This window comes from Heterocephalus glaber, unplaced genomic scaffold (assembly GCF_053883595.1).
Source record: "Heterocephalus glaber isolate CG9 unplaced genomic scaffold, H.glaber_assembly_v1.0 deba00000676, whole genome shotgun sequence".
Taxonomy (NCBI): Eukaryota; Metazoa; Chordata; class Mammalia; order Rodentia; family Bathyergidae; genus Heterocephalus; species Heterocephalus glaber.
The window spans coordinates 17,500,464-17,528,309 of record NW_028258156.1 but is presented as its reverse complement, the minus strand read 5'-3'; the positions used below and the strand labels follow the sequence as shown (position 1 = coordinate 17,528,309).

General features: G+C 39.9%; 1 protein-coding gene across 6 annotated transcripts in view; it reads right to left on the bottom strand.

Annotated features, from left to right (window-relative positions):
* Dock4 (dedicator of cytokinesis 4) overlaps positions 1 to 27,846 on the bottom strand; it is a 445,644-nt gene that overhangs the window by 152,740 nt on the left and 265,058 nt on the right. For all 6 annotated transcript variants that reach the window (XM_087206716.1, XM_004839630.4, XM_004839627.4 and 3 more), the window contains exons 13-16: positions 20,989 to 21,114; positions 10,166 to 10,290; positions 9,187 to 9,349; positions 712 to 818 (exon numbers count right to left, since the gene is read on the bottom strand). In XM_087206716.1, the coding sequence (XP_087062842.1) occupies positions 712 to 818; positions 9,187 to 9,349; positions 10,166 to 10,290; positions 20,989 to 21,114 (521 nt within the window). The remainder of the gene's footprint in view (positions 1 to 711; positions 819 to 9,186; positions 9,350 to 10,165; positions 10,291 to 20,988; positions 21,115 to 27,846) is intronic.

Here is a 27,846-nt window from a genome sequence, read left to right as displayed (position 1 = left end):
ATTTCTATGAGGTTCTCATTTTGTGATTTTTTTTTTTTTGCGTTGATGCCTACAACACCACACTGTTTCAAATATTTTTATGACAATTCTTGACTTAAAAGAAAAACTGTGAAAGTTGCCACAACAAAGTGCATACCAAAAAAACAAAACAAAACAAAAAATAAAACCAAGCTGACCTTGCTAAAATGACCTCAGAGGTCACAGATACATAAGAAAGGAGCACTGCCAGGACTTAAAGTGATCTGTAAGATTTATTTAATCCTATCACAGCAATGGAAAGGACTTTAACGTGAATATCTAGATTTATCCAATACCCAATCCTAACTTAAAATGAAAAAAGGCTGAGTGTGGTGGCACACACCTGAAACCCAGCACTCTGGGAGGATGAGGCAGGTGCCTTGCAAATCTGAGCTCAACCTGGGCAACCTGGCATCTTAGCACATCCTTTTCTTCAAAAAATTTAATAACAGGGAGTAGGAGGGCTAGGGATATAGGTCACTGCAGAGGCCCTAGGCTCACACTCCGGTAACACACACACACACACCACGAAGAGTACGTATATACAAATAGTACCATCAAAAAAGAAACTCCCTGCCAGCAGCCTTATGAAAGAGTACTCTTTGCAGTCTTTCTGTCTGGTTGCCCAACAGTGTGAGCTGATCACTGTGCCCTGTTTCCCGAAGCCCGAGACCAACACTCGACTGCAGGTACCTTGTGCACGATGAGCTCATGAGTGCCATCTGGAAGAGTCCGACCATCTTCCTGCATCAGAGGCACAAAAGAGAAACCAAACAACTTCTTCTCTCCTTTCTCTTTCGCTGCAATGAAAGGAAGAGGGAGAAAATAATTTGCTCATGTAGGCTCAAGACTACGCATCTGAGTCAGAGAGGCACAAACTTCAAGAAACATGCCCCCGAGCTCCTCCACATGCTGTCCAGCCACTGTCCTGAGAGCACATCCATCTAGTTGGGCCCCTTGAGCTCCACAGTCCTGCTCCCCAATCTTAAGCTACATTCCCTAACTACTTTGCTCTATGGGATTCATTATTTGAAATTATGTTTTTAAAAAAACCTGTCTCTCTTCATATCTCATCCCCCTATCTCAAGCACTATTACTGGAAGGATTATTATTATTATTATTATTTTTGATACCGGGGATCGAACTCAAGACCTTGCGCTTTCGAGGCAGGCACCGGAACCACTGGGCTAAATCCCTGGCCGGATTTTTACCTGCTTGATTTTCTCAAAGAGTGGCAATACCATAGCAAGTTCTCAATAAATATATGTTTAATAAAAGAATGAATGAATGTGTGAAAGTGAAGTAAGTGTATGTTCTGCTTATCAAATATGGAAGGGGAATCTCTAAGCTCTCCCTGGGTCCATGCCAGAACTTCTTTCCCTATATCCAGACATTTAAAGACAGGGGGCCATGTCAAAGCTACTTGCTTGAAATAAGTTAGGTCTGCTAAAAGATATTATGATTTTCCAGCTATAGTATAACGTGGGATTGTTGCAGTAGTGCTCTGCAAGGTGGAAATGAGGAAATGAGGTTTTCAGATACCTAATTAAGAAGCACAATGGCTAGAAATGCAGATGATCCTTAGCTATTATTTGTACACAGGAAATGGAGATTCCAGATGTTAGGTAACTTGCTCTACAGCTTTTAAGTACCATTCCAGTTCTTCCACCAAACTTCTTTCCTCCAAAAACAGAGAAAGCATTAACACCATCATGTTTGTTCAATTTGACATTCCCCTGGCACTTGGATGTGTGGGGAGTATCTCTCCAGGGCTGGAGGGTTATTCTTTCCCACACAAGTATGGCAGTGGAGGCAGTTTTGGGATACAGTGAGACCTGAGCCGGAGGAGTCAGATATGGTGAGCTTGAAGATCAGGTAATTGGTTAGCAACACATCTGCAGTTATGATTGCTTCCGGCCTCTAACCCAGGAAGTGGAGCCTCAGGCAGACAACGGTGATTCTGGCTGGCTGGAGCTGGTCCCTGAAGGACAGACCTGAAGGTGTGATGTCTTTTAAATGTGTCCTTCAAAAACAAAAGGGCTTTCTTCTAAAAACACTGATTTCAACTCCAGAGAGAAACTGGGTGGGGTGGGGGGACTGGTGTTTCTTATAGTTAAGCAAAAATTACAGCAAAGATCTTTGGGAAGAGATTTCTACGTCAATGATAGTGTCAGAACATATGATTTAGAAGAGAAGACTTATTTAGAAACAATTTCTGAATTTTATTTGACTCTGGTGTGGTTTGTGGCAGTCAATTCAGAAAAATGAATAAAAAAAATTCTGTAACAAAATTAGCAAAGATAAGATAAAATGAGCAGATAAGATTCTGCTATAAAATAAAAATTGACATAAAACAAAGTTTAATGTACACGACCATTTGTCCTGAGCTATTAGATCAGGATTAAAAAACAGAATGGTCTATTATATATAATCCACACAGTATGATTCCCTTTTACTTAATAAAATACCCTGTATTTATTGGTAGATTCTACTTCCTGAATATCCAAGTCATTCTTTCAGTACCTGCCTTCTGGAGCCCCCATTCATTAAGGCTTCTCCTAAAGGAAGGCTGTAAAGGAGTGCTTCTGCTCCCTCTCTTCCTTTCCTCTTTTATGGTCCATCATTCCAGTCACCTCTTCCAAACATCCTTGGCCTCCTCAGGCCTTCACAGGGCACTGCAACACTCAACTGGTTGTTCAGTTTATTCCATGCCAGACTAGACTAATTTCACGTCAATTACTACAGCCCAACCCTAAAAGGGTCCTTAGCTGAGCAGACCTTCTTTACCTATTCAACTTTCTTTCTACTATTCTGGACAACTGTTTGCTCTGTTCATCTCCTTGCTCAAGCCTCCAACACCTTGGCAGCCTCTTCATTTTCAGATGACGTGAAAAAAGCTCTCACCTGCTGCAGTGCCCAGCCTATATTGGTGGATTCCACTTCCTGACTTTCTAAGCTGTTATGGCTTGTATCTAGATGGCCCCCTAAAGCCTCATGCAGTCATAGGTGGGGCTTTTCAGAGGTGGCTGGATCTAGGGTGTGTGATGCTGGAATTAATGGTGTGATCCTGGGGTTAAGGGTGCCCCACCCTGGGCGTGAGGGCTACCCACCTGTCGGGATGGAATACAAGGGACAGAAAGACAGCTGCTGCTGTGGCTTGGTGCTGCTGCTTCTGTTGCTCAAGCTGCTTGTCTCCTGCTCCTCCTGCCTGCTATGTGATGCCCCTGTGCCATGCTGCTCTGCCTTGGAGCCAGCTGATTATGCACTGAAACTTCTAAAACTGTGAGCCCAAATAAACTTTTCCTCCTTTAACTTTGGGTGTTGGGTATTTTATCTCAGCAACAAGAAAAATAGCTAAGACACAACTCACTCTTTTTAGTACCAGGCTCCACCAATTGTGCCACTTAGTATCCCAAACTATCCATACTCTGGCCAATTCCTCTCCTTTTGTACTGGATTTTGTGCTCCTTATTCCAAAAGACATTGTTTCCATGATGGTTCCTTTTTTCTTCTACATTTTTCTTTCTACCAAACCATTTCTGCCAAATAAACATGCACTAAAAGCTCCATCTTCAAAAGAAAAGTCTCATGTCATATGTCATTACGCTATGATTGTATTTCTGTTTTCGTATTGTTTTCCCATTCTCCTTCCCATTTCTTTTCCTTTTCTTTCATAGCCTTTATTTTCTTAAAACAGTTTTAGGTTAACAGTAAAACTGAGAGGAAGGTACAGGGATTTCCCATATACCTCTCCTCCACATGCATAGACTTTCCCTGCTATCAACGACCCTGTCAGAATGGCACATTTGTTGCTATTGATGAATTGATATTGACACATGATTATCACCCAAAAGTCCATAGTTATATTAGGGTTCACTCTTGGGGTTGTATATGCTATGGGTTTCAACCTGCACCCCTGTTTTATTTCCATCTGAAATAGTTTCACTACATTCTGCCTATTCATCCCTCCCCCAACCAACCCCTGAGCTTTTTACTGTTTACATAGTTTTGCTCTTTCTAGAAAGTCATATAATTGGAATCCTACAGCTTGCAGCCTTTTCGGAATGGTTTCTTTCACTTTGTATGCTTTAAAGTTCACCCATGTTCTTTTCATAGCTTGATAGCCCATTTCATTTTAAGTGCTGAATAATATTCCATTGTTTGGATGAAACAGTTTAATTATCTATTCACTTACTGAAGGACATCTTAGTTACTTCTCAGTTTTGGTAATTATGATAACGCTGCTATAAAAACATCCATGTGTAAGTTGTTGTATGGATGTGAAGTTTTGAACTCCTTTACACAAATACCAAAGGCGCATGGCTGCTGAATGGTATGGAGAAATATGTTTAGTTTTATGACAAACTGTCTTACAAAGTGACTGTACTATGTTGCATTCCTATCAGCAGTGACTGAGTTTGTACTGTTCCGTACCCTCACTGGCATTTGACATTGCCAGTGTTCTGATGTTAACCATTCTGAAAGATGTGTGGCAGTATCGCACTGTTGTTCACAATTGGATTTATCATCATGTCCACATGATGATGTATGGTAGGTGATGGGAAGCATTTTTTCATATACTTATTTGCTATTTGTATATCTTCTTTGGTGAGGTGTCTATTAAGGTTTTTAGTGCCTATATGTTAATCAGTTGTTTGTCTTATTAGATTTTAAAAGCTCCTTGCATATTTTGAATAGTCCTTTGTGAAATATGCATTTTTATAATTATTTTCTCCTAATCTGTAGCTTATCTTCACTCTTGACAGTGTCATTTCACAGACCAGAAAAATTTTAATTTTAATGAAGTCCGGCTTATAAATTCTTTTATGGCTTGTGACTTTGGTTCATATATGAAAAAGTCATTACAAAACTTAAGTCATCTAGATTTTCTTCCTATGCTGCCTTCTAAGAGTTTCGTGGTTTTCATTTATGTCTAGATCTAATGTGGGTTAAGTTCTGTGAAGGATGTTAGGTCTATGTATAGTTTTCTTTTTCGCATGTGCATATCCAGTTGTCCAAGTGCCATTTGTTGATAAAACTACCTTACTCCATTCCTTTGCCTTTACTTCTTTGTCAAAGATCAGGGGACTATACTTTCATAGGTCTATCTCTGGGCTCTCTCTCTCTTTTTTTTTTTTTTCAGTGCCTGGGATCGAACTCAGGACCTTGTGCTTGCGAGGCAGGCGTGATGCCACTGAGCTAAATCCCCAGCCCCTGGGCTCTCTTTTCTATTGCACTGATTTATCTGTTTATTTCTTCACATTTTGCTATTATCTCAATCACTTGTTGCTTTCCACTAAGTCTTGAAGTCAGGTGATATTGTTCCTCCAACTTTATTTTTCTTTAATATTGTGTTCACTATTTTAAGTCTTTTGCTTTTCATTGTAACCTTTAGGATTAGATTTTGACTGGGATTTCACGGAATCTGTAGGCTCCAAAAGAGTTGACATCTTGACAATACTCTTTCTCTCCATGAATAAGACTTTCATATTTTTATGGTAAACCCTCAAAAGATTTGTCTATATTCACTGTTTCTCCTTTCTTTCCTCTACCTCTCTCCTGAGCTCACAGTCATCAACACAAATCCACTAAAATTACTTCTCAGGTTCAATGACTTCTATGACATCAAATCAAATTGTAATTCTCTCCTCATTTATTTATCACTGGCACCTGACATATCTGATCAATTCTCTCTTGAAAACACTGCCTTCACGTAGCCGCCTGGATTCTTTTCTTCCCTGATTGTCCTTCAACTTACTGGCTAATCCTTCTTTACGTCACTTAATGGCTCCTTTTCACTTTCCTACCTCCAAATGTGGTGAGTGCTGTAGAGAGTCCTCCTTGGACCTCCCCGTGCTATCTCAACTTATGGCTTTAAAAAACATTAAAAATGATGGTGTGAGGGCCGGGGATTTAGCTCAGTGGTTTCGCCGCCTGCTGCGCAAGCGCAAGGACCCGAGTTCAATCCCCAATACCAAAAAAAAAAAGTGATGGTGTGCTGGAGCTGGATCACAAAAGCTGAAAATGTGGATCTTTTTCCAACGGTACATTCAGTGAAGTCATGTAAGCAGCTTAAATTTGGCCATGGTTGGAGTATTTACAACATGGGAGTCAGCGATTGCTACAGATCAGAGGTAACCCTACCTTGCCCCTGAGGACTGGTTACTAGATATTTATAGCAGACAAATGAACTGTATGCTCTCATTCACCAGTTTAAGTTTCCAACCTGGATCTCATTCAATTGCCCATCTAACATTTTGAAAGTCTAACAGACACAAAATGTCTAAAATAGAAAGTTTGATTTCTGTTCCCAAAACACATTCTTCCTGTTGCTCCACCACTTTACACTAATGAATACTTCATTCTCAGGCCAATCACCTGATGTCATCCCTGACTCCTCTCTTATCACACCTAATCTGTCAATAATCTGTCAAAAACACTTAAACCACTTCCATCCTAAGACAGACCACTTCCATGTCTTAGTTGAAGAACTACAAAAGCCTCCTTCTTATTCCCAACTGGGCCTCTACAATCCATACAGCAGCCAGACTCTTCACCCCAGACCCCTAATGGTGCTCCTTGATACTCCAAATAAAATCCACAGTCCTCACCGTGACATAAATAACAATGTGAGATCTGACTTCTCTATTACCTCTGTTCTCTTGCTATTCCTTGAAAATGCTGGACATGATGCAACCCCATGTCTTTAGTATCTACTCTTCTCTCTGCCAAGATTATTGTTCCAGATACCCCAACGGCGCGGGCCTTCACTTCTTTTGGTTTGCTGCTGATATGTCTCCTCATCAGAGACCTCTGTCCTGCCTACCCCATGTAAGACGGTAACATAACAAGCACTATCACTTCCTAGCCCCTGACCTCAGCGGAGTCCTCTTTACTGTGCTCACCACTCCCTTCCTGATGTTGGTGCCCCCAACCCTGTCCATGGAGGATATGTGCTGAGACCCCAGCAAGTGTCTCAACTGCAGGTATCCAATCTACATATTTTAGGATTTTTTGTACATACATACCTATGATAAAGTTTAATTTCTAAATTAGGCACAGTGAGAGATTAACAACAATAACTTTTGTACATCTACAGAGTCTCAGCTTACGATTTTTTTCCTTATTAAGTCAAGAACTTGTACCTTTTCTCTAAAAAGAGTCAGCTTAAGGCTTCTTTCTGGCGTATCACTACTCTCACATTCTGAGGCCATTAGTAACTAAAATAAGAGTTAACTGAACATAAGTACTGTGATACCACAAGGCCTACAAAGTGACAGGTGGATGGGGTCCCCCCCAGTATGGGTATGGTGCAACAGAGTGGGGTTGTCGGAGACTTTCCCACTACCACAGTGACGTGCAATTTAGAACTTCTGAATTGTTCCCTCCTAGAATTTTCCCTTTAGTATTTTGAATTGCAGTTGACTGTTGGTAACTGAAAACACAGAAAGCAACACAGTGGATGAGGGAAGGTGCAGGCAAGGGGAATTACGTATTTACTTGCTCATTTGTCTGTCTCCCCTCCCAGGATTGAAAGCTCTGGGAGAGATGGTATCTTGTGTTTGCTGATGGATCTCCAGCACCCAGGAAAGTGACTGGCACATGGTAGATAATTCAGAAAATATTCATTTCATGAATAAATGATATTTTTGAACAAATACATATGTACACTGAAGTATTTGGAAGCCTATGTGATACAATTATTCTGTTGGGTATTTGGAGTTTGTGGGATTTATGGGGAATTTTCCTACTTTACGTTTTGCTATTTCTTTTGAATTTTAACAATGAACATTCAAAAGAAACAAAGTGAATGTGTGAACACTGTGTGAAGTAGGACGAGAAAGCAGAGATTTAACTGATTTTACTGAATATAGGCCTTTGTTCTGCTTTCCAAGTTATGAATAATAGTAAGTTTTGCCAAGTGCTCTTTCTCCTTTTTCCTGCTGTTTCACCTTTATTTTCCTTTACTTTTTTCTTACTTTAAATCTCAAAGCTCATATTGGGTCCAAATGAGAATTCATAGCAAAGACCAGTGGAAAGAATAGAATTGTACCAAGTCCTTTTATGCTTTTCCACTTTAGTCTTTTACATGAAATTCTGGGGATCTGGAAGAACAGGAAGACCCTGCTAGCCATCTTCCAGCATCCTGCAACACCCACAAAAGTACCATTTATGGAGCTCTGTGGGGCAATTCTGAAAGATGCCATAGTCTGGGGTGAACTATAACATCACTCAGAGGAAGTCATCATGTATCTTCTGGCTGTGCCTCCATTTCTTCCAAATGGGAGGAGAGCCTGCTGCTCTCCAATAATGTGATTTTCCTATACTTGTGGCTTTTTATACTGCCCCCAAACCAAGATTCACCAGAGCCTTCTCTGGTCACAATGGACTCTGTGGTACATGGTCTAGGACATACTGCGGGGACAAAGGCACTATCAGGAGATCTCCAGGCTGGGACTGGTAGGGCAGGGATGAGGGGCTTGAGAGAGCGCTAAGGAGTGCAAGAGAATTAAAATAGGGACACTGACAAATGGTACCTTTATAGATAGTGACGTACACACAAACAAATCCTCTAAAATTTCTATGTTTTGAGCTGTTTAAATCTGTAAAATGAGGCAATTACTTCATGTTCTAAGACATTTTACAGATGACATTGTCTGATGCATTTCAACATAATCTAAGATTGTACAGTGATGGAGATATATGCAAAAGAGACATAAAACTTAGCCTATCAGAGTTACCTAGTGATTTCCCATGTTGAGGAAACTGAGTGGGTGTCCTCATTCTATCTGAGAGCTCGCTCAGCCCCTAATGATACCAGACTAGTGGTCAAGGCTGCCCAACACCATCAGAGCCGGTCCAGGTTTTTAACTCTATGCCTTATCTTTCTGTCTAGACTCTTAAGTGCTGAGCTGATTTTTTAGGACAGCAATCAACTTAAGGAGACTCTGTCCTCTTCCTATAGAAGTCCTCCCCACCATCATGTTTCCAAAACGGTTGTTGGCTTTTAGAGAAGTGAACCCACTTCCTTCCTGGACTTGCCCCTCACCTTCATCCTCCCTCCTGAAGTCTCGCATTTGTCACCTCTTCGGCAGATTACCCCACATCCTCAGCACAGCTCAGCAAGCAACTACCCCAACACAAAGCCACACCCCACCAAACACTTACTGGAACAATGGCGAAATTCAAAGCGGATATGTGCGCCCCTGAATTTATCCACAGGAATAGGAAGTTTCAGTAGTTCAGACCACCTGGGACTGTTGTTATGATAAAGCACAAAGGAGTGGTACTCACTAGCTGGTGGCTCACCAGAGCCAAAAGAGATAAAATCCTATCAAAGAAAACATGTAGGTTAAAGACAGCTCCAACCAAAAAAATTTTTTGAAAAGTGTAGAGCAACCACTACTGTGTCTATCTGTTCCCCAAAGAGCACCTCTGTGAAATCACTTTCCCGCCCTTTGTTACACCATGTCTGTACTCGCTCCTGCAACGTAGGGTGTTTCAATTCTGATGCCAACTCCCAGACCACGCTGTGCCGAGGGTGGGCTGTGGTGACCTGTGGGAGATGGACAGTTGCCTGACCAACTGGGGGTTCGACTGTGCAGCAAAGTTCCCAACCTGCTGAAGTCAAAAGGCTATTCTGGGCCTCAGTGGGTGACTCACTAAGCCATGGGAACAGCCCTGTGATGAAACGGGCAGGCGTGTTTCTCCACCAAGAAGCTCAGGGAAAATACTTTTCCATAAAGGATCCCTCTATTATCACACCAACTGGGAAGTAGGAGCCCAGTCTCCATGCCCTCTTGTGGTTAAAAATAATTCATTCAATTTAAGATGACCTTTTAAAAAAAAGACAATCACCAAAAGAAAGATTCATCTGTAAAACTATGATAAATGAAAGGAAAAAACAATGACATAAAAATACGGCATTTAAGGAATAATTGCTATTGGGAAATTATTGACAGTTAATTAAACAAAATATAAAAAGCCTTCTTGCTTTGCTATTTTCTGAGAAGCTTTTTAATGAGTTTTTAAAAAAGAAAACCACATGGAAATAACTGCAAATAAGAAATTAACGAATCATATTAAAGATAAAGCCATAGCAATTATGTAGAATTATTTTACCAAAAAATATACAATATTAACATACCTTTAAGGTCTGGCCACTACTATCTACAATGAACATTGTAACTTCCACATTTCTGGCCACACTCTTCCCTCCTTTCTCGAATTCTCCCCTTTCTATGGTGATATATAAATCGTTCCTCATTTCACCTATTAGGAAAAGAAAATTGAAACGTGGTATTAAAATTAGAAAATGTAACAAATTACTCTATCAAGAAAAACTTTAGTTTATAAAGTATAAATATATTTACACTTTTATAAAAGAGTAACCAACCTCACTGCCAATATCCAAGAATAAAGCCAGCTTCTGCTAGTCTGAATTCCTAACACTGCAAATGTGCATTCAGTAGGTGAATACTGGGGCTGAGTAGAAAAGTGTTGTTAAGTCTCACCATTTTCAATATTTCCCTCATTTCATTTATGAAGTGTGATTATAAAATGACAGACTAGCAGAGGTGGCTCACAGAAACCAGTATTACTACTTTATAGTCACAGCACTGTAGAGCAGAAGAAATACCTAAATGGAATAAAATGATAGGACTACAGAGTCCAATTGCAATTTAAGTCCTTTCCAAAATTCATGGACAAAGTGATCTCACTGCTGGAGGAATCCAGATTAGTGCTTTATGAACACAGATGTAGAATAAGTCAGCCATACAGACAAACTCAACTTAATATTTCATACCATCAAACTATAAAACAAGTGAGAAAGGCTCTATATTCAAACTGACATTTTCTAGGCACACATAAACCATCTATATTTTTCTCTGTTGGTGATTTATACTTGAATGCCTTTTAATTGTACCCCTTTTTATTATTGCCAAGAAAAAGAAAAATTTGGTGCCAACTAGCAAACTTGGGCTAACAGCGTGCATTTATTTCTCCTAAGAATTAAGTGGCAAATGGACAGAATAGAAAAAAGTAAGTAAGCAAAGTGCTAAGACTTGAAAGTTTCTGAAGGTAAATGTTGGTGAGATGGCCTGGCTGAATTCACTTTTACTTAACAGTTCTCAGACATCTGAAAAATCAAAAGTAACAGTTTTTGTTTGCTAATTTTATAAAACCTCCCATAAGGAAGCAAGTCCCCAGAAGGAAAAATGACCATATATGTATGCCCACCAAGAAGAGATTTATAACACTTCCTGATCAAAGTGCGCACAAGAAAGGATGCAGCTATCCATGACCAACCAGACACACACAGCAGGGCGCCTAGTCACCTTTACAAAGCCAACTCTTCTGTTTGTTTTTGGGGGGTTTTTTTGGTACCGGGGATCGAACTCTGGACCTTGTGCTTGCGAGGCAGGCACCGGAACCACTGAGCTAAATCCCCGGCCCTAAAGCCAACTCTTCTAATGGCCTTGTTCCAAGATGACCTGGGCTGTCTAGAAAATAGATGGGCATAAAACAGACAGATTGAGTAAGTTCTAAAAGGGATTAAATCTTAACCAACCTTTACCCAGAGTATATAAAACACACATTAGTGGGAACAATTGATTCAGAAGTCTCTGGCTTCTGAATTTCAGTATTTTCATAAGCTCATAAAAACCAACTTAGAAAAGCAATAAATTTAGAAACCTAAGAGAAAAGCAACCTATTTAAACACTTTTAAGATTATATTTATGTGCCTTGGAAGTTTTTCACTTTAACTCTTTTCAAACTTTAAAAATTTTTAGTAAATAACCTCAGAAATACTATAAATTTGGCAGGTTTTGGGGTTCTTTTTTAGTACCGGGGATTGAACTTGGGAACTTGCGCTTGACAGGCAGGTGGTGGAACCTCTGAGCTAAATCCCTGGCCCAATTTACCAGGTATTTAAAATAAATAACTCTTTTCATCATTTTATTACTATACGGATGTCTCTCAGTCTTGTGGATACCAAAATCCAGGGATGCTGAAGTCCCTTATATAAAATGCCACAGTGTTTCATGTAACCTACATATGTCTTCCTGTACACTGTAAATGATCTTTGTATTATTTATAAATTGAATATAATGCAAATGTTATATAAATTGTTTACTGAGTAATAACAAGAGTATATGTTGAAGGCTGGCATAATCTATCTATCTATTTCAATACACACAAAAGCACACACTTAATATTAGTTATTTTAAAATTCCCATTATATGATGAACAGCAAACTCACAAATTTTGTCCTCTGAATCCAGCAACTTTGACAAACCGATAGGTCTCCACACAGGCTAATCCAACTAGAGGTTTTGGGGGAGACTTGACAACAGTTTTCTCACAGACAGACTTGGCAGATAAAAACATGACATTCAGATCAAGATTCTTTACAGCAGAAGATGTCAGCCAAGTTCTTTCGCTTCTTGGAGAAGGGGACCCATCTTACAAATGAACTATACACCACACGCTGATTAATGACAAGTTTAGCTACAGTTTTCACCTTGGGGATTTCTCATCCTGAGAAACCACCTAGGGGTGAGCTCTGAGTGCTTCGTGGGTGAGTGCTTTGCACTCTCACTGTCTGGAGGTCACCGCCACTTCAGCTTTAACAAAGGCAGGAGGCATGAGGGAGGTTGGCAAGGTAACCTGCTTCCCTGCATCCACAGGACAGGCCCCCAGGAGGGAAAGCAGGGACAAGTACCGCCAGTGTCACAACACTCTTCTTCCTTGTATTCATTAGCAACTATTTCCTGAGCACCTCTTCGTAAATTTTATTCTAGGCCTAGTAGATTCAAAAGTGAACAAAGCAAAACATAAGAGATTCTTATAGAGGTAGGTCATCAATAAACAAGCAAAATATATAACATACTGAATGATGACTAATACTGTGGATAAAAGGACATAGAAGGATAGGGAATAGTGAATGAGGAGAGAGGAGTCATAATTTTGAACAGGCTAAAGGGAGGTCTCATTGTCAGAGACTTGAATAAGCTGTGGTATGTTGTTTTGTTTTTGTTTTTGCTTTGTTTTTTGGTACTGAGGATTGAACTTGGGACCTTGCGCTTGCGAGGCAGGCAGCGGCACCACTGAGCTAATCCCCAGCCCCTAACTGTGGTATGTTTTGACAAAAGGAGCAAGGTCATCAAGGACAGGAGATTCTCAATGCCATCCACAATGCCTTATAGCTCAGCTGCATTCTTCTAGCTCTTACACAAGAGATTCCACATTTAAATATGCCTGAAAGCCAGAGTCACAGGACAATCAGAAGAGGGAGATCTTGGTTCTAGTCTCTCTGCTCCTGCTCCTGTGGGACATTAGCCTGAATAGGACAATACAAACCTAATACAAATTTTTTGTTATTAAGACAGGAGTAGGGTACAGGTAGAAGACAGGGCAGGATGACTTTGCTATGTTATGCTGTTTCTATGACTTGCAGATCCTCTGGAATAAAGCACATTCAGAAATGAGAACTCTTATCTAGAAGCTTTAACAATCTCTTCCTCAACCGTCCCCATTCCTGTAACCCCCTTTACCTTCTGCAAATCGTTTAGACTAAAGCAAGGTTCCTCTGAATAGAGACACATGACAAGAAGAACATATCTCAAGGATGACATCTTACATATGCCTCTCCCCAGGAATACTGCAGCTTGCTATGCTCCACTACTGCAAGGTGCCACGATTTGCCAAAATATGCAGAAGGAGAAAGCTGAAACAAGTGCTAATTAAAATCAACACATTTGATGGGCTCTGGAGAAAACTAATAAGCTCAAATGGTATTAGGAAAGCATCTTGGGTAATTAAGAGGGAAGCCATAAAGTGAATATCAAATGGAGTCACAGCACCAGTGTGAAAAGCTATTTTCTTGGCAATGTTTATTAATGTCTCACACCTCTCAAATTCATTACTTCGTGAATCTGATATGTATGACACTCTCTTCTAACGGGCTCACTAGCTCAAAAGCCTGTATACACTGAAGGCTCCTCAAAATATTGTAGACAAGACAGAGTGAAGGCCACATCTGTGAGAACAAAGTCAAATGAGTTCAGTGACTGCAGTAAATGGGCTGATTAATGGTTTGACCTATGCAAGCAAGAGGTTCCCATCAGGAAATGGAAGTCTCGATCCCTAATTCTGTCCTTTGAATGTTTTGAATGTGTGATCACCACATCATGTAAACCACTGCACACAGCCAAAAGGTTAGCCCAGTATCTGACCTGAGCACTTGTTAAGGTTTAGGGAAGTGGGGGGAAAAAGTACTGTCCTTTAATTAAAATGCAAAAGAAACTGTGTAAATGATTTAGAATTTTTCTGTGATTTTAAGATTATTGAAGATGGTGATAATGACTGCAAAGCTGACTACAGTATTACAGGTTGAACATCCTTAAGGTGAAAATCTAAAACTTTTTATGTGCTGACGTGACACTTAAAAAATGTCAAGTTTTGGTGCATTTCAAATTTTTAGATCAAAGATGCTCAATTGGTAAAGTCTGTGCAAATATTTTGAAATTAAAAAAAAAAAAACACCTCTGAAATCAGAAACATTCCTGTTCCCAATGATTTCAGACAAGGGCTACTCAACCAGAAGTAGTAGTCCTAGTACTGAGAGCAGCAGCAACGCACTTTACCGAGTACCTGCTACATTTTTGTATAGCGCTGTAAGTAGAGCCTCTCATTAAATCCTCACCTCCACTTTACAGGAAAGCACTACCATTTATCTTTTATAGACTAAGAAACTACAGAGACTAAGAAATGTGTTCAAGGTATTATTAGTAACCCCACTTTACCTACGAAAAAATATATCTCAAGAGAATGAGTACAGCTATCAACTATGCTAGTGCAAGCCAGCCTTTGTCGCTATCACAAGTGACTTGAGCAAGGAAGGTGTTAGCCCGGTGCTACTGTGCACTGGTCAGGCCAGTCCTGGAACTAGGCACCATCTTTATAGGACAGAGACAGGGTGAGGTGATGACGTGCTCTGGGTTGTTACAAATATTCAAGTATGAGCCAGAAAACTACCATCAAGGACCAAGAGGAAGAAACCCATGCACTGCACATGGTGGGGCTGGATGGTCCTTCATGTGTGGGGCAGATAGAGTATGACACCTCCTCCCCAAAGATGACCAGGTCCTAATCCTTGGAACCTATGGATATGTGACCTTACATGGCTGAAGGGACTTTGAGGATGTGATTAAATTAAGGATCTTAAAATAGAGAGGTTTTCTTGGATCACTGGGGTGAGTCTGGTACAATCACAAAGGTCTTTAAAAGAGAGAGGCAGGGTTGTCAGAGTTAGAGAAGCACATCTGATGGAGGAACTGAGATTAGAATGATGTGGAACCACAAGCTAAGAAGTGCAGGAACCTCCAGGAGATGGAAAAGGCAAGGAAGTCAACCCTCCCCTGAGCCATCAGAAGAAAATGCAGCCTTGCCAATCTATCAATTGTAGCCCTGTAAGACTTAAGCAAACTCTGACCTCCAGGCTGTAATGTAAAGCATTTGCGCTGTTCTTGGTGATTTGTTACAGTACCCACAGGAAACTAAGACAATGTGCCTTTCACACCCCGAGTTTCTATCATTTCATGACACCTTCAAGAAGGAGGAAGGAATCTGAGCCCGGAGGTGCAGGCCTATAATCCTTCCACTCTGGGAGGCTGAAGCAGACGATTACAAGTCTGAGCCTAGACCAGGCAAAATAAAAAATAAAAGAGGCAAGGGAGAAAGGGAGAGGGATAAGACTCACAGGTAACTGAAGACTGAAGCAGACCACAGACAGGAAAAATGTCTGGATGGCTTGAAAAAGAGCTAATGTTATCCTTTACATTTTTCATGGAGTATACTCCAGTAAAACATCAATTTTTAATTTTTTTGTCTGTTCTACTTGTTTTGCTTTGTTTTTAGGAGAGCATACAAAGATACTGAAGATCTGGGGGAGTAACTTTTAAACCTCTGCTCAAGACACTCGAGCATACAAGAGTAACTAACAGAGCAGCACCTGTGCCGGGCTTTGCAGCACCATTCTGCACAGGGGCAGATGCAGGGGTGGGCTGTGCTCCCCATGGCCTTCATACTCGGGGCAATGCATGAGATCTAGAAGGGAGTGGGGAGAACCCTGCATCCTTGGGTGACGGAGGCTTCAAAATCTGGGAGGCACCATTCCCTCCCCTACTCTATCTGGGGCTGGGACATAACCTCAGGGTGATGTGTAGGAACCTTGGCTGCCATCTCTCTTCAGTCCCTGTGGTGTTCACTGGCTGAAAGACCACCACCTCTTTCCGTGATCAGGGGCTCAGGTCTAAGACCAATTGTTGCCACTGTATCTGGTGGAGGCTCAGTGACTTAGACGGGAGGGTAGAGAATGTTAGATTAAATATATATATTTATGGACCTTTACATCATATCATACTCTTTCCAATCTACTTATTCCAAAATGGATGGCCTCTGCATTAATTTTGTCTGTTAATGTGCATTTCTCTATCATTAAGTACTAAGGAACAATACTTGTATTTAAAAGAATGAAAATGCTTGCTTCCTTAGACATGAGGCAGACATATCTATAATTTCCTAATCCCAGAACTCATCATCCAGAAAAACTACTTGCAAAACAAATTTCAATACATCACAAGGTCATTATCAAAACAAGCTCTCAGATCTCAGCTCCCTCCTTACCCCTATTACTCTGGTGTTTTTTACTTAATCTTTTTAGGGTTACAAGCTTTGAAGACCTACTAAAAATACCAGAAGGCATTAATGACAAATTCCCTAACAAACAGTGACAGTGTAACCAACTGCTATGTGGGAGCAAGTCTCCAGGGGGACAAGGTACAGGCAGGGAGATCCTGATGGAGACAAAGTTCTGCCTAGAAGGAATCCTAATTTTAAGAGTAAGGCTGGACGTTCAGGTTGAGGGGTAGGCAGCCAGACCTTCCGTGACCTCCCAGATCCATCAGTCAGCTTTGCTCCAGGATGCTTTATAGATGGAAACGAGACCTGTCTGGTACTCAGCAATGGCCCAAGACTGCTTTGCACAGTCGGTTAGAGTCTGTTAGACCATTTAGGCCAGGCCATCCAATAAGTAACTGCTGCCACATGTGGCAACTGAGCACTTGGCTGCAGAGAGCTCTGCTGTAAACGTACAATGCTCACCAGCTCTCAAAGACTGAGGCTGAAAACAGAGTGAAAAATAACTCATTAGAAATTTTTTATATGGATTATCTATCAGGATGATAATATTTTGTATGTATTAGGATAAATAACATGCACTGTTAAAATTAACTTCACCTCTCTTTTCCACTTTAAACAAAGCAGCTTCTAGTAAATTTAAAATTGCTTTTCTGGCTCACTTATATTTTCTATATAAGGGAGACCAGTGATTTAAATATTTTTGCTGCTGACCCTCCCACAGACTCACAGACCAGACCAGAGAAGTCCCTTCGGATTTATATGGCTTGTAGGTCACACAATAGAGCTTCTCAGAAAACAATTTTTCTTAGTTGGAAATGGATATCCTAAGACATAAAATGCTGATTTACTCTCAGTCCAGAGAAGGACTGAAGAGACTTCCTGACAGCTCAGAAGCAAGACACATCCTTTCTTCACACCAGATGATAACCTAGAGATCTGCCTGCACAACAGCAAGACGAAGAGAAGAATCTGTTTGCATGGTTTCCCATTTCAAAAAGAGTTAAGCACTGTTACATCCTGGAATCATAAGACAGTCTTACACGTTCCTTTCCATGTCCAGAGCACAGATAATTCCCTCTGCAAACTAAGTTGAGGAACTCGGTCCTCTCAGAATAAAGCCTTTGCCTCACCTGTCCTGACCCCTATCAGAACACTACAGAAGGACAAAACCGGAAAATGAAAAAAAAAAAATGCCTACAGGCTGTCCATGTAACACGCGATCAGAAATCAAATTTTCACTTAACTCGTGAGAAGTAACTGACAAATCTGAAAACAAGAAAAGAAAACAGAACAATGACTGTTTCCCAATGTAAAAAATTCCAGTGAGTTTTAAACTTGCTTTCAGTTATTTAAGTAACCACATCTCTCCTTTCTGCATCTAACTGGGAAGACTAAGAAGAAAAGAAGAGAAGAAAAGGAATGAAGTGTTATTTAAAAATTCCCTTGCGGTGCCCAGCAAAGCAGGTCTGCCCCCGTCAGGAAGGGTTGTTTTCCTGGGCAGGAGGAACCTGGCATCACAAAGTGGTGCTAGACAAGGACCTAAGCAAGTCTCACTCCCTGGAAAGTTCATTTCCATCATCAAAGCCAGACAAAAGCTGCCTGAGCATGGCACCTCCCAGACAATTACTCAGCCAGTGAAGTGTCATCTTGCTCTAAGAGTTTTCCATTTCTCAGCAACACTGTCCAGAGACCGAGATGAGGAATTCTTCTAGTGGCTGGCTGCATTCTGCTCTAAAATATGTTTTTTATATTAGATTTGCCCATCAATTTGCTTCCCAGTGGGATGAAATTTTTTCTTTTTTGTTGAAGAGGAAATACCAGTTATTTATAGCAACTGAAGGAAATAACGGTTGCAAGAGCCACTGAATAGCACACCACCAAGTAAACAGATCTATAAATAGTCATTTTCAACAACAGTAGCACGAGCTGCTCAAGCAGACTGGGTCACCAAGCTAGGTCAGGTCACCTCAGGGAACCTTCCAGGATGTTTTCTCAGCCTTCCTTGCATGAACAAATCCCAGTCAAGAGGTCACCACATGGTGCAGTCATATGAGACCCCCATTCATGGGAGTCCTACCACTGGGCCTCATGGCTGTGCCAGGGGCTTTGCTTGCTTTTACAGGACTGTAGAGCATCTTATCACAGACAGCTGAGTTAGATAGAAATTAATATGTAGTTAGAGAGGGTCTGGGCCCTTGAGGAAGTCGACACAAAAAGATAAAGACATCAGAATTGTGGCTGGAGGTGAATCTGAAGAGAGCCAGGCCTCAATAGCCAGGCCTGCATGCTTCCCTAGAAATGAACAGCAATTTGAGATTATATGATGACTAGCACCACCCGTTCCAATGGCCCAGCTAGGCATCAGACACAGAGGTGGTGACCAGTACATATAGACTCCACCCTTCCCCAAAATGCCTTTGTTCTTTCCATATTCCCTCATTATGTGAGTTGCTTCCTATGGGATCATTATGAGATAAGCGGCTGTACAGTACTTGTAATCCTGTAAGTTGATTGTAGTTTGACATACGTTGTAACCATATTGTGACTTTGCTGTACACATTACCCTTGATAAAGGGTCTCGGTGGCCATCCACCTAGAAATTCAGGAGCCATTCTTCTCTCCTTGTTTCCAATAAAACTCTCTTAACTTCTTCCTTTGGTTTGTGACTTCACTGATGCTGAGGGACCACAAACTCGGCAGATTTGACATCTAACAGGTTGGGAGTTATATTTCTCCATATCAATCTCACTTCTAAAAAATACTGTCAACAACTTCAGACTCCTTTATTTGGTCTACTTTTCCTGCCACTCCTTGGTCGTGGAAGGTGGGAGAGCCACTACTATATAAGATCCAATTTGTCATCGTCTAATACACAGACAAAAGGGCAGAAGCTGCATTCCCGCGGAAGACCAAACTCAAGGTGAGGCCCTTGTAAAATAAATTTTGGTGACTGATAAAAATTAATTCCTTGGTTTGGTGAAAGAAAAGCAGACTATGTCAAACAAATGTTATACAGTGTAAGCCACCATAACTCATGTCGCTTAGTCCTCTGAGGTAAGATTAGGAAGTCAAGTTGGTTTTCCTGGAGTTCTTCACACATGCCAACCATTCTCCTGCCTCAGGTCCTCTGCACTTATCTCCTGCCTGGAATGCTTTTTGTTCTGTGCCTTCCTGACATCCTTCCTGCTCGTTTCTTATCTCATGACAATTTTAATCCCTCAAATATTACAACTTTGGCCATTACTTAGTTCTTCACCAATCCTTTTCTTAGCTCAGCATTTGAACACAAGTATTTTACTTAGACGTTTATTATAATCTGACTCAATGGAAAGCCAGCTCCAGAGGAAAAGGCTTTTTTTGTTGTTGTGTTCACTACTGTATTCTCAATACCTGGAAAGCATGCCTTGGCCCATAGAAAGTACTAAAAAATATTTGCAGAATCAATAAGTTAATCCTTTAATTTTTAGTCCCTTGCAGAACACTGACGCTCAACTAATGCTCGCTGCCTGAACTAAATCAAGTTCTGCCAAGTACTCATCCTTGCTCCCCAGCAGGTCACTGCTCTGGCCCAGCTTCTTGGACTGTGCATGCAAACCCTGTAAAACCTATACTGCCCCAAGATTCTACAGGGGAAGACTCTGAAAACTGTGTTTTGATTGAGAGATGAGATCCGACTCACCGCAAAATTCATCAGTTTCAATAAATTTGGCACTGATTGATTCTACAGTGTGACTCTTTCATCCCCACTTTTTCCTGCTTAGAAAACAAACACTTTTAGGGAGTCTTTTTTAGGTGCGAATACAGATCTGAATCATATACTGTACATAAATAGGTCTCAAAAAGGTACAGAAAGACATATGGTATTTTCATATGGCTGCTTATTTACATGTATAGATAGATATTCACAATGAAAAATCCTCCGAGCCAGGCCAGTTGTGGCTCAGTGAGCAAGCATTCTTAACAAAACACTCAAGCAACTTCACTGACATTTTCCAACAAAGGGTAAAGTATTTTCTGAATGCTATTTCAGTTTTTGTTGTTACCGTGGTCATTATGCAATGAAGCCATGGCTGCCACAAGTCACCCTACATTGAGGTAATCAGAATGTAAAGATCTTTGGCATATTATCACGTACCTCATTTCATTCTTCAGCTTGGCCCACGTGGAACTCTTCAAAGGTGAAAATTTGAAAAGCCTCTCAAATGTCAAAAATAGACAATATACTCATATTTCATCACTTTGTTCCATCCCAAAGTCACCTACCAGGCATGATAATATTAGAAAAACCCAACTTCCTTGTTATGGACACTCCATGAGAAAATACCGATGAGTATTCTCTTCTGATCTGCTCAATGTCCCCGTGCAAGAGCTGGAGAGAAACTGCTAACCCTAAAACAGACAAGAGACATCCACATTAGAACTGGATGAATGGAAATAGCATGAACAGGAACTCAACTGGTTCAACAAGCCCAAATTTTGGGTACCAGTTTTAAATCAAGGGTTAGCATCCTCACAAAATTAACAGAAACTGTTAATTTTCTAATATCTAGACACTGCTTTTCCATCGTCAACATCACAGTTTCCCCATTTCTAAGGAAGCTCATAGCAACTGGAGAAACGAGCAGAACACTAAGAGGAGGAAGCCTAGCGTGAGCCCCACGCCCTCTCTAGCCCCTGCCAGTTGGACCACAGCCCTATGCCAACTCCTCCCCAGCAACACACAATGTGTTCTTGATCCCAGAAGACAGTGACATCAAAACTGGAATTTTAACTTTTATCCTACTCTTTAAGACCTATGAATAATGACATCGAATATCAGAAGCATGAACATAAATCTTAAGACATAATAATTCAAGAATTTTAAGGATAGTGATGGAAATTTTTCTTAAAATTTAAGCCACAGGGCCGGGGATTTAGCTCGGTGGTTCCGCTGCCTGCCTTGCAAGCGCAAGGACCCGCGTTTGATCCCCGGTACCAAAAAAAAAAAAAAAAAAATTTAAGCAACAAATGTGATTACAATAAAACCAGGATTACATTCTTACTATTATATACAGAAATTCATGAAGCATTTTCTATAGAGGAGTTTGACAAAGGGAATATAATCACCAAAGCAGTAAAATAATGTTTCCCTTTTTCATCCCAGTTATAGTGACATTATCACAGTGGGATATACCAAAGATCAATGAAACTTTTTTATATATCATTTCCTCAATTTTCAGACAAGAACTACAAAAGGAAATTACTGTCAAATGTTTATGAATGTTTGTATGTATATTGCAAAGATACTACTTCTTGTTCCGCTTTTAATTTCCTTCTTCCTTTTTTCTCTTGTTTTAAAACAAGACAAAGAAGTCCCTTACACATTAGTAACAGAAAATGAAACTAGTCAAAAGAAATTTACTTTTAAAAATGTTAGCATCCTTTACTTGAACTCAATTTAAGAATGAATCTGGAGGGTGAAGTCAAGATGAAAAATCTGTCCCCTAAAAGATGTTCAATCCAACCAATATTCATCACTTTTGTATTTGTTATACCTAAGTTCTCATTCCCACCAATACTTTATAGTACTACAGCACTCTCTAAAAGCAAAGGCATAAGAAACATCGCAATCACATAGTGATGAAAAACTTTCCCACACATTTAGAGCAAAATCATCCTTTTACTCTTTTAATAATACCACCAAATAAATAATAACAATAAAAGCAGTGTTTCATTTGTTTGATTACTTGCTTTTCAAGAGGGGCAATAAAAACAGCAAAGGACAGGGGCACCACTACAGGACTGTGTTCCCACACTGTGTACATCTAACAGAATATTTGTCTCAGACTTGCAGTGAGAATTAAGTAAGTCTGGCATGTATTCAGAACTTTAAATCTGCATCCATTATTCTCTGACTGTCCCTTATCTACCTCCCACCATTGCCTCTTTCATTCTGTTGGGTGACTGAAGGCAACAGAATGAAGGATGAGAATGTCTGTCCTTCCATAACCTGGTTGGAGGAAGTAGTGGAGAAGCCATCAGGATGATTTGATGGAGCCAACTATTGGTGTAGTTTTTGGGCCACTTTGTATGGCACTACTGGTTCCTTTTAAAACTCAGAGGCAGAAAAATGAAGACACATTAATGTGTTATCATCCATCTATCCCAGCAGCTACTTCTTCCTATTCATGCTCTCCCCCTACCTCTACCTCATCACTGGTGACTCTGTTCTACTCCCACTTCTGTCCTTTTTGCCTTCAAATTCTCACCCACACCATCACCATCATCATTAGCAGAACAGCAGTTCCTTCTGCTGGGGAGAATGCTGTTCAATAATCCTAGTGTAATATAGAAGCAATGCTTTCAAACAAAGAAAATGATGGATTTCACATAGTTCTTCAGATGCTGTGACTTTTGCAAGTGAAGATTATTTTGCTGGGACTACTCATGAAAGAATAGGATTAGAAACATTTGCAACATTACATCGTATATATAAAGGAAGAAGAGGAAAAAGCCAACAGTAGTGAACAAACAAAGATTATGCTATTCAAGATAGGGGCTGGAGCAAGGAAAGCTGACCAGTATTCTTGTTTTGCTCTATGGAAGCCAACATTCATTTAACCAGCAGAGATTTATTTTACATAAGGCAAATTCTTTCCAGAAGTTAAATCAGCAAGAAAAACAATTTAGCCAGAGACAACAGCAATCTTGAAATAAATTTAAAAAGACATGAAAAGGAGAAAAAATATTATTTAGGGAAATTTATGGGTAGAAAGAGAGTAATAATGAGCAGAAAAAAAATCATGAATGTTCCCTAAACAGCAAAAGCCAAAGAAGAAAGTGTGAAAGACAGAGAGATAACATTTAGGAGACAGTAGAGGGGAAATAGCTAGCAGATAAGGGAAGGAACACTGAAGTGATGAGAAATACACGCAAAACAGTGTAGAGGAAAGCAAAGTCAGGCATCCTATAATTTTGGGTGTCCTAAATTTTAGGTTACATTCTGAAATTTTGATAGATTTCAAGTTCGATTTTTAGAAAAGTACAGATTACAGCCGCAGATGTTTTAATTTTATTTAGGCAGCCCAGTGGTAATACTTGGCGTAGGGAGGTACTGCCATTCAGAGTTGACCCAGTTACTTCAGAACAGTCAACTGAGCCAAAAACTGGAAAGGTCACTGCATGCAGGGACTGACCACAATATACTTGCTCTGCCCAATCGTCTCCTCTCACCACGAAGGACTGCGACACTTAACTGTTTTTAAGCACAGAGGGTGTACTTAGAGTAAGACAAACACCACAAGCAGAAAATGTGCTGGTGGTGAGTCTACAGGTGTCCAGCCCTCAAAGATTCATGTGTTCTATTTATTTTTTAACTGACTAAATTCTGATCCTATTTTTACACTGATCCTTCATTATCATGACTATAATCAGGAGGTTGGATAAATGAGTCACCAGAACAATAAGAAATAACATATTAAGACTAAGAAGCCACTTATCACTACAAAGGACAATCTAAGCAAATATTTACATTTTCCTTCTAAAAAGTTGCACTCGTAGACTGAAGCAGAGACTACAGTGATAGTTGCCGGGGGGTGGCTAGGGGTGAAGAGGGAATAGGGGGGATGGGAAGATTTCCTCAAAGGATACAAAATTTCAGTTAGGATGACAAGTTCTGGAGATCCTATAGTGACTACAATGATAATGTATTAAAAATGTATTAGTAATACAATAACATTATATTTCAGTTGTACCTACTTGAAAATTGCTAAGAGATCTTAAATGTTCTCGCCCCCAAAAATAAATGTGTGGTGGTTCATATGTTAATTAGTTTCATTTAATCATTTCACGTGTATAAACAAGTCATCACATTGTACACCATAAGCATGTACAATTTTCCTTTGTCAATTATATGTTAATAAAGTCAGTAGGAAAAAGAGACAGATATTTATGTATTCTAATTAAATGAAATTAGCCCCATCCTTTTAGGCCTTGTCATTTATGATAGTGAGTATTATTTTTTTTTCTACTCTCCCTGGTCATCCTTCTTCATTGTCTGGGCCATCCTGTTAACTCTGGGGTGGGACAAGTTTCAACATTTCGTCTGCACTCTTTACCTCATTCCTCCCATACTTCAAACTGCTCACTATAGACAGCAGCGACTTATGGCTTGAGGAAGGTCTACTGGGATGTTAACAATAGGGTTCCTCATCCTAAGGGACTGATAATCTAATAATGAAGGACCCAAATGAATAGAATAAAAAGTAGAATGGGTCAGTGTATGATAGGCATGTTAAAATAAGGAAAAATTATTACTGAAATAAGTTGAAAGTCGATGGGAAATGTTTTGTAGGAATTTAATAATAGCCAATAAAATAAGCTGAAAATGAGGTTAAATTTTTAATTTTATCAATATAAATAATATTTTATAATCACTTTTTCTAGCTCTTGATATAGGTACTATGATAGCTGACTGTGTTAACTTGAGTAAGAAATGGCCAGGTCAACTGGATAAGTACAGCTGAGGTGCGGCTGAAGGGATTTACTGAAGACAGAAGACCCACCCTGGGTATGAGTGGCACCAACCAAAAGGCTTGTACCCTGAATGGGATAAAAGGGAAACAATGAAGGAAGGCTCGCTTCTGTTTCTTCAGAGGAGCTCCAGTCTTCCCCTTCCCCTTGGATGTTGACTCCTGGCTCCCAGCGCAGATCCTTCTGCCTCCTGATAGACTCAGATGAACACTGCAATGAGCTCCAGGCCTGTGACCTTTGACTGGATCCTTCGGATCTCCAGCATGCAGACAGCCCTTTTGCATCCTTCCACACCTGATTACGCAGGTGGCCATTGTAAGCCTACCCTGTAAATCCTAATATCCCTGTATGTCTTGCATTAAATCTGTTTCCCTAGTAAGAGTAACAAACATGAACTTACTGTGAGAGAAATGTTCCCCTTTTTAGAAGAAATATCGTCATTAAACTGAACTTTCCTATCAGCCTAGATGGTTAAGCCTACTTATATAAACTTGGTATCTAATTTTTTTTTTTTTTTTTGGTAACAGGGATCGAACTCAGGTCCTTGCGCTTGCACAGCAGGCGGCATAACCACTGAGCTAAATCCCTGGTCCGGTATCTAATTTTAAACAAAAGCATAGTCATCATTCTGGAGTCTGGCACAAAACAACATACTAGTTATGATTAAGTTCAATGTATGGAGCATTAGCGTACAAATGAAAGGTTTGGTATCTGTTAAGGCAAATGTGATTGATTATTTGGTAGCTCTAATTGTAAAGAAATTAAAACCAACTCACTCTATAAGATGATTCCTTTTAAATTTATGAAATTCTGCACTTTTATATTAAAAATGACAAGCACAGCATGATTTATAAGTAGCAGCGAAAATTAATTTTAGATTACATCAGCCTTTTTGCCACTAATAAACCAAATAACATGGAGCTGTGAATGTATAGCAATGCAAAAATGGAAAATATATGTGCTAAATACAAGTTGTTGGGCCCTGATGGCTTCACTGCTGAATTCTACAAGACATTTAGAGAGGAACTACTGCCACTGCTGTTTAAACTCTTCAATGAAATTGAAAGAGAAGCAATACTCCTGAATTCATTCCTGGAAGCAAGCATCACCTTGATCTCCAAAGCAGAGAAAGACCCAACTGAAAAAGAAAACTATACACCAATCTCACTAATGAACACAGAAGCAAAAATCCTTAATAAGATACTGGCAAACAGAATGCAGAAGATCATCAAAAAGATTATACACCCTGACGAAGTGGGATTCACCCCAGGGATGCAGGGATGGTTCAACATATGCAAATCAATCAATGTAATACACTATTCAATAGAGTCAAGGACAAAAACCATATGATCATCTCAATAGATGCAGAAAAAGCATTTGACAAAATCCAACATGCATTTATGATAAAAATCCTACAAAAAATTGGAATAGATGGTCTCTACTTCAATCTCATAAAACCCATCTATGAAAAACCAACAGCCAATATCATACTAAATGGTCAAAAACTGAAATCTTTCACACTAAAATCAGGAACAAGACAAGGATGTCCACTATCACCACTCCTGTTCAATATAATTTTGGAAACATTGGCCACAGCAATTAGACAAGAGAAAGAAATAAAAGGAATAAAGGTAGGAAATGAAGAAGTCAAACTGTCATTATTTGCAGATTACATGATGCTCTATATAGAAGACACCAAGAACTCTACCAAAAGTCTTCTAGACTTAAGAGCCAAATTCAGTAAAGTAGCTGGATACAAGGTCAACACACAAAAATCAATAGCTTTCCTCTACAGGAACAGCAGACTCACTGAGAAATAGGGCAAACAATTTCTTTCACAATAGCATCCAAAAGACTGAAATACCTAGGAATCAACCTAACAAAAGAAATCAAAGACCTCTTCTCTGAAAATTACAGCTCTGAAAAGAGACTGAAGATGATATCAGAAAATGGAAAGACATCCCTTGCTCCTGGGTAGGAAGAAACAACATAGTGAAAATGGCCATACTTCCAAAACTGCTATATAGATTCAATGCAATCCCAATTGAAATCCCAGCAGCATACCTCATGGACCTTGAGCAAACAATCCAAAATTTCATTTGGAACAAGAAGAGACCCAGAATAGCAAAAGCAATTCTAGTTAACAGAGATATGGCAAGGGGTATCACAATCCCCAACCTGCAACTATACTACAAAGCTACTGTGATAAAAACAGCATAGTACTGGCAAAGAAACAGGCTTGAGGACCAGTGGAACAGATTAGAAGATGCAGAAACAATGCCAGACACACTCAGCCATCTCATCTTCAACAAAGGAGCCAAACACCCTCACTGGAGGAAAGATAGCCTCTTTAATAAATGGTGCTGGACAAATTGGGCTTCAACTTGCCAAAGATTAAAACTAGACCTATATCTCTCGCCACGCACTAAACTAAAATCAAAATGGATTAAAGATCTAAATAGTAAAATAGAAACTCTGAACCAGTTGGAACAGAGGTTAGGCAGAACCCTTGAAGACATCGGTGTAGGAAAAGATTTTATGAACAAAACCTCAGTTGCCTGTGAACTAGCACAATCAACAAATGGGACCTGTTCTTACTAAAAAGCTTCA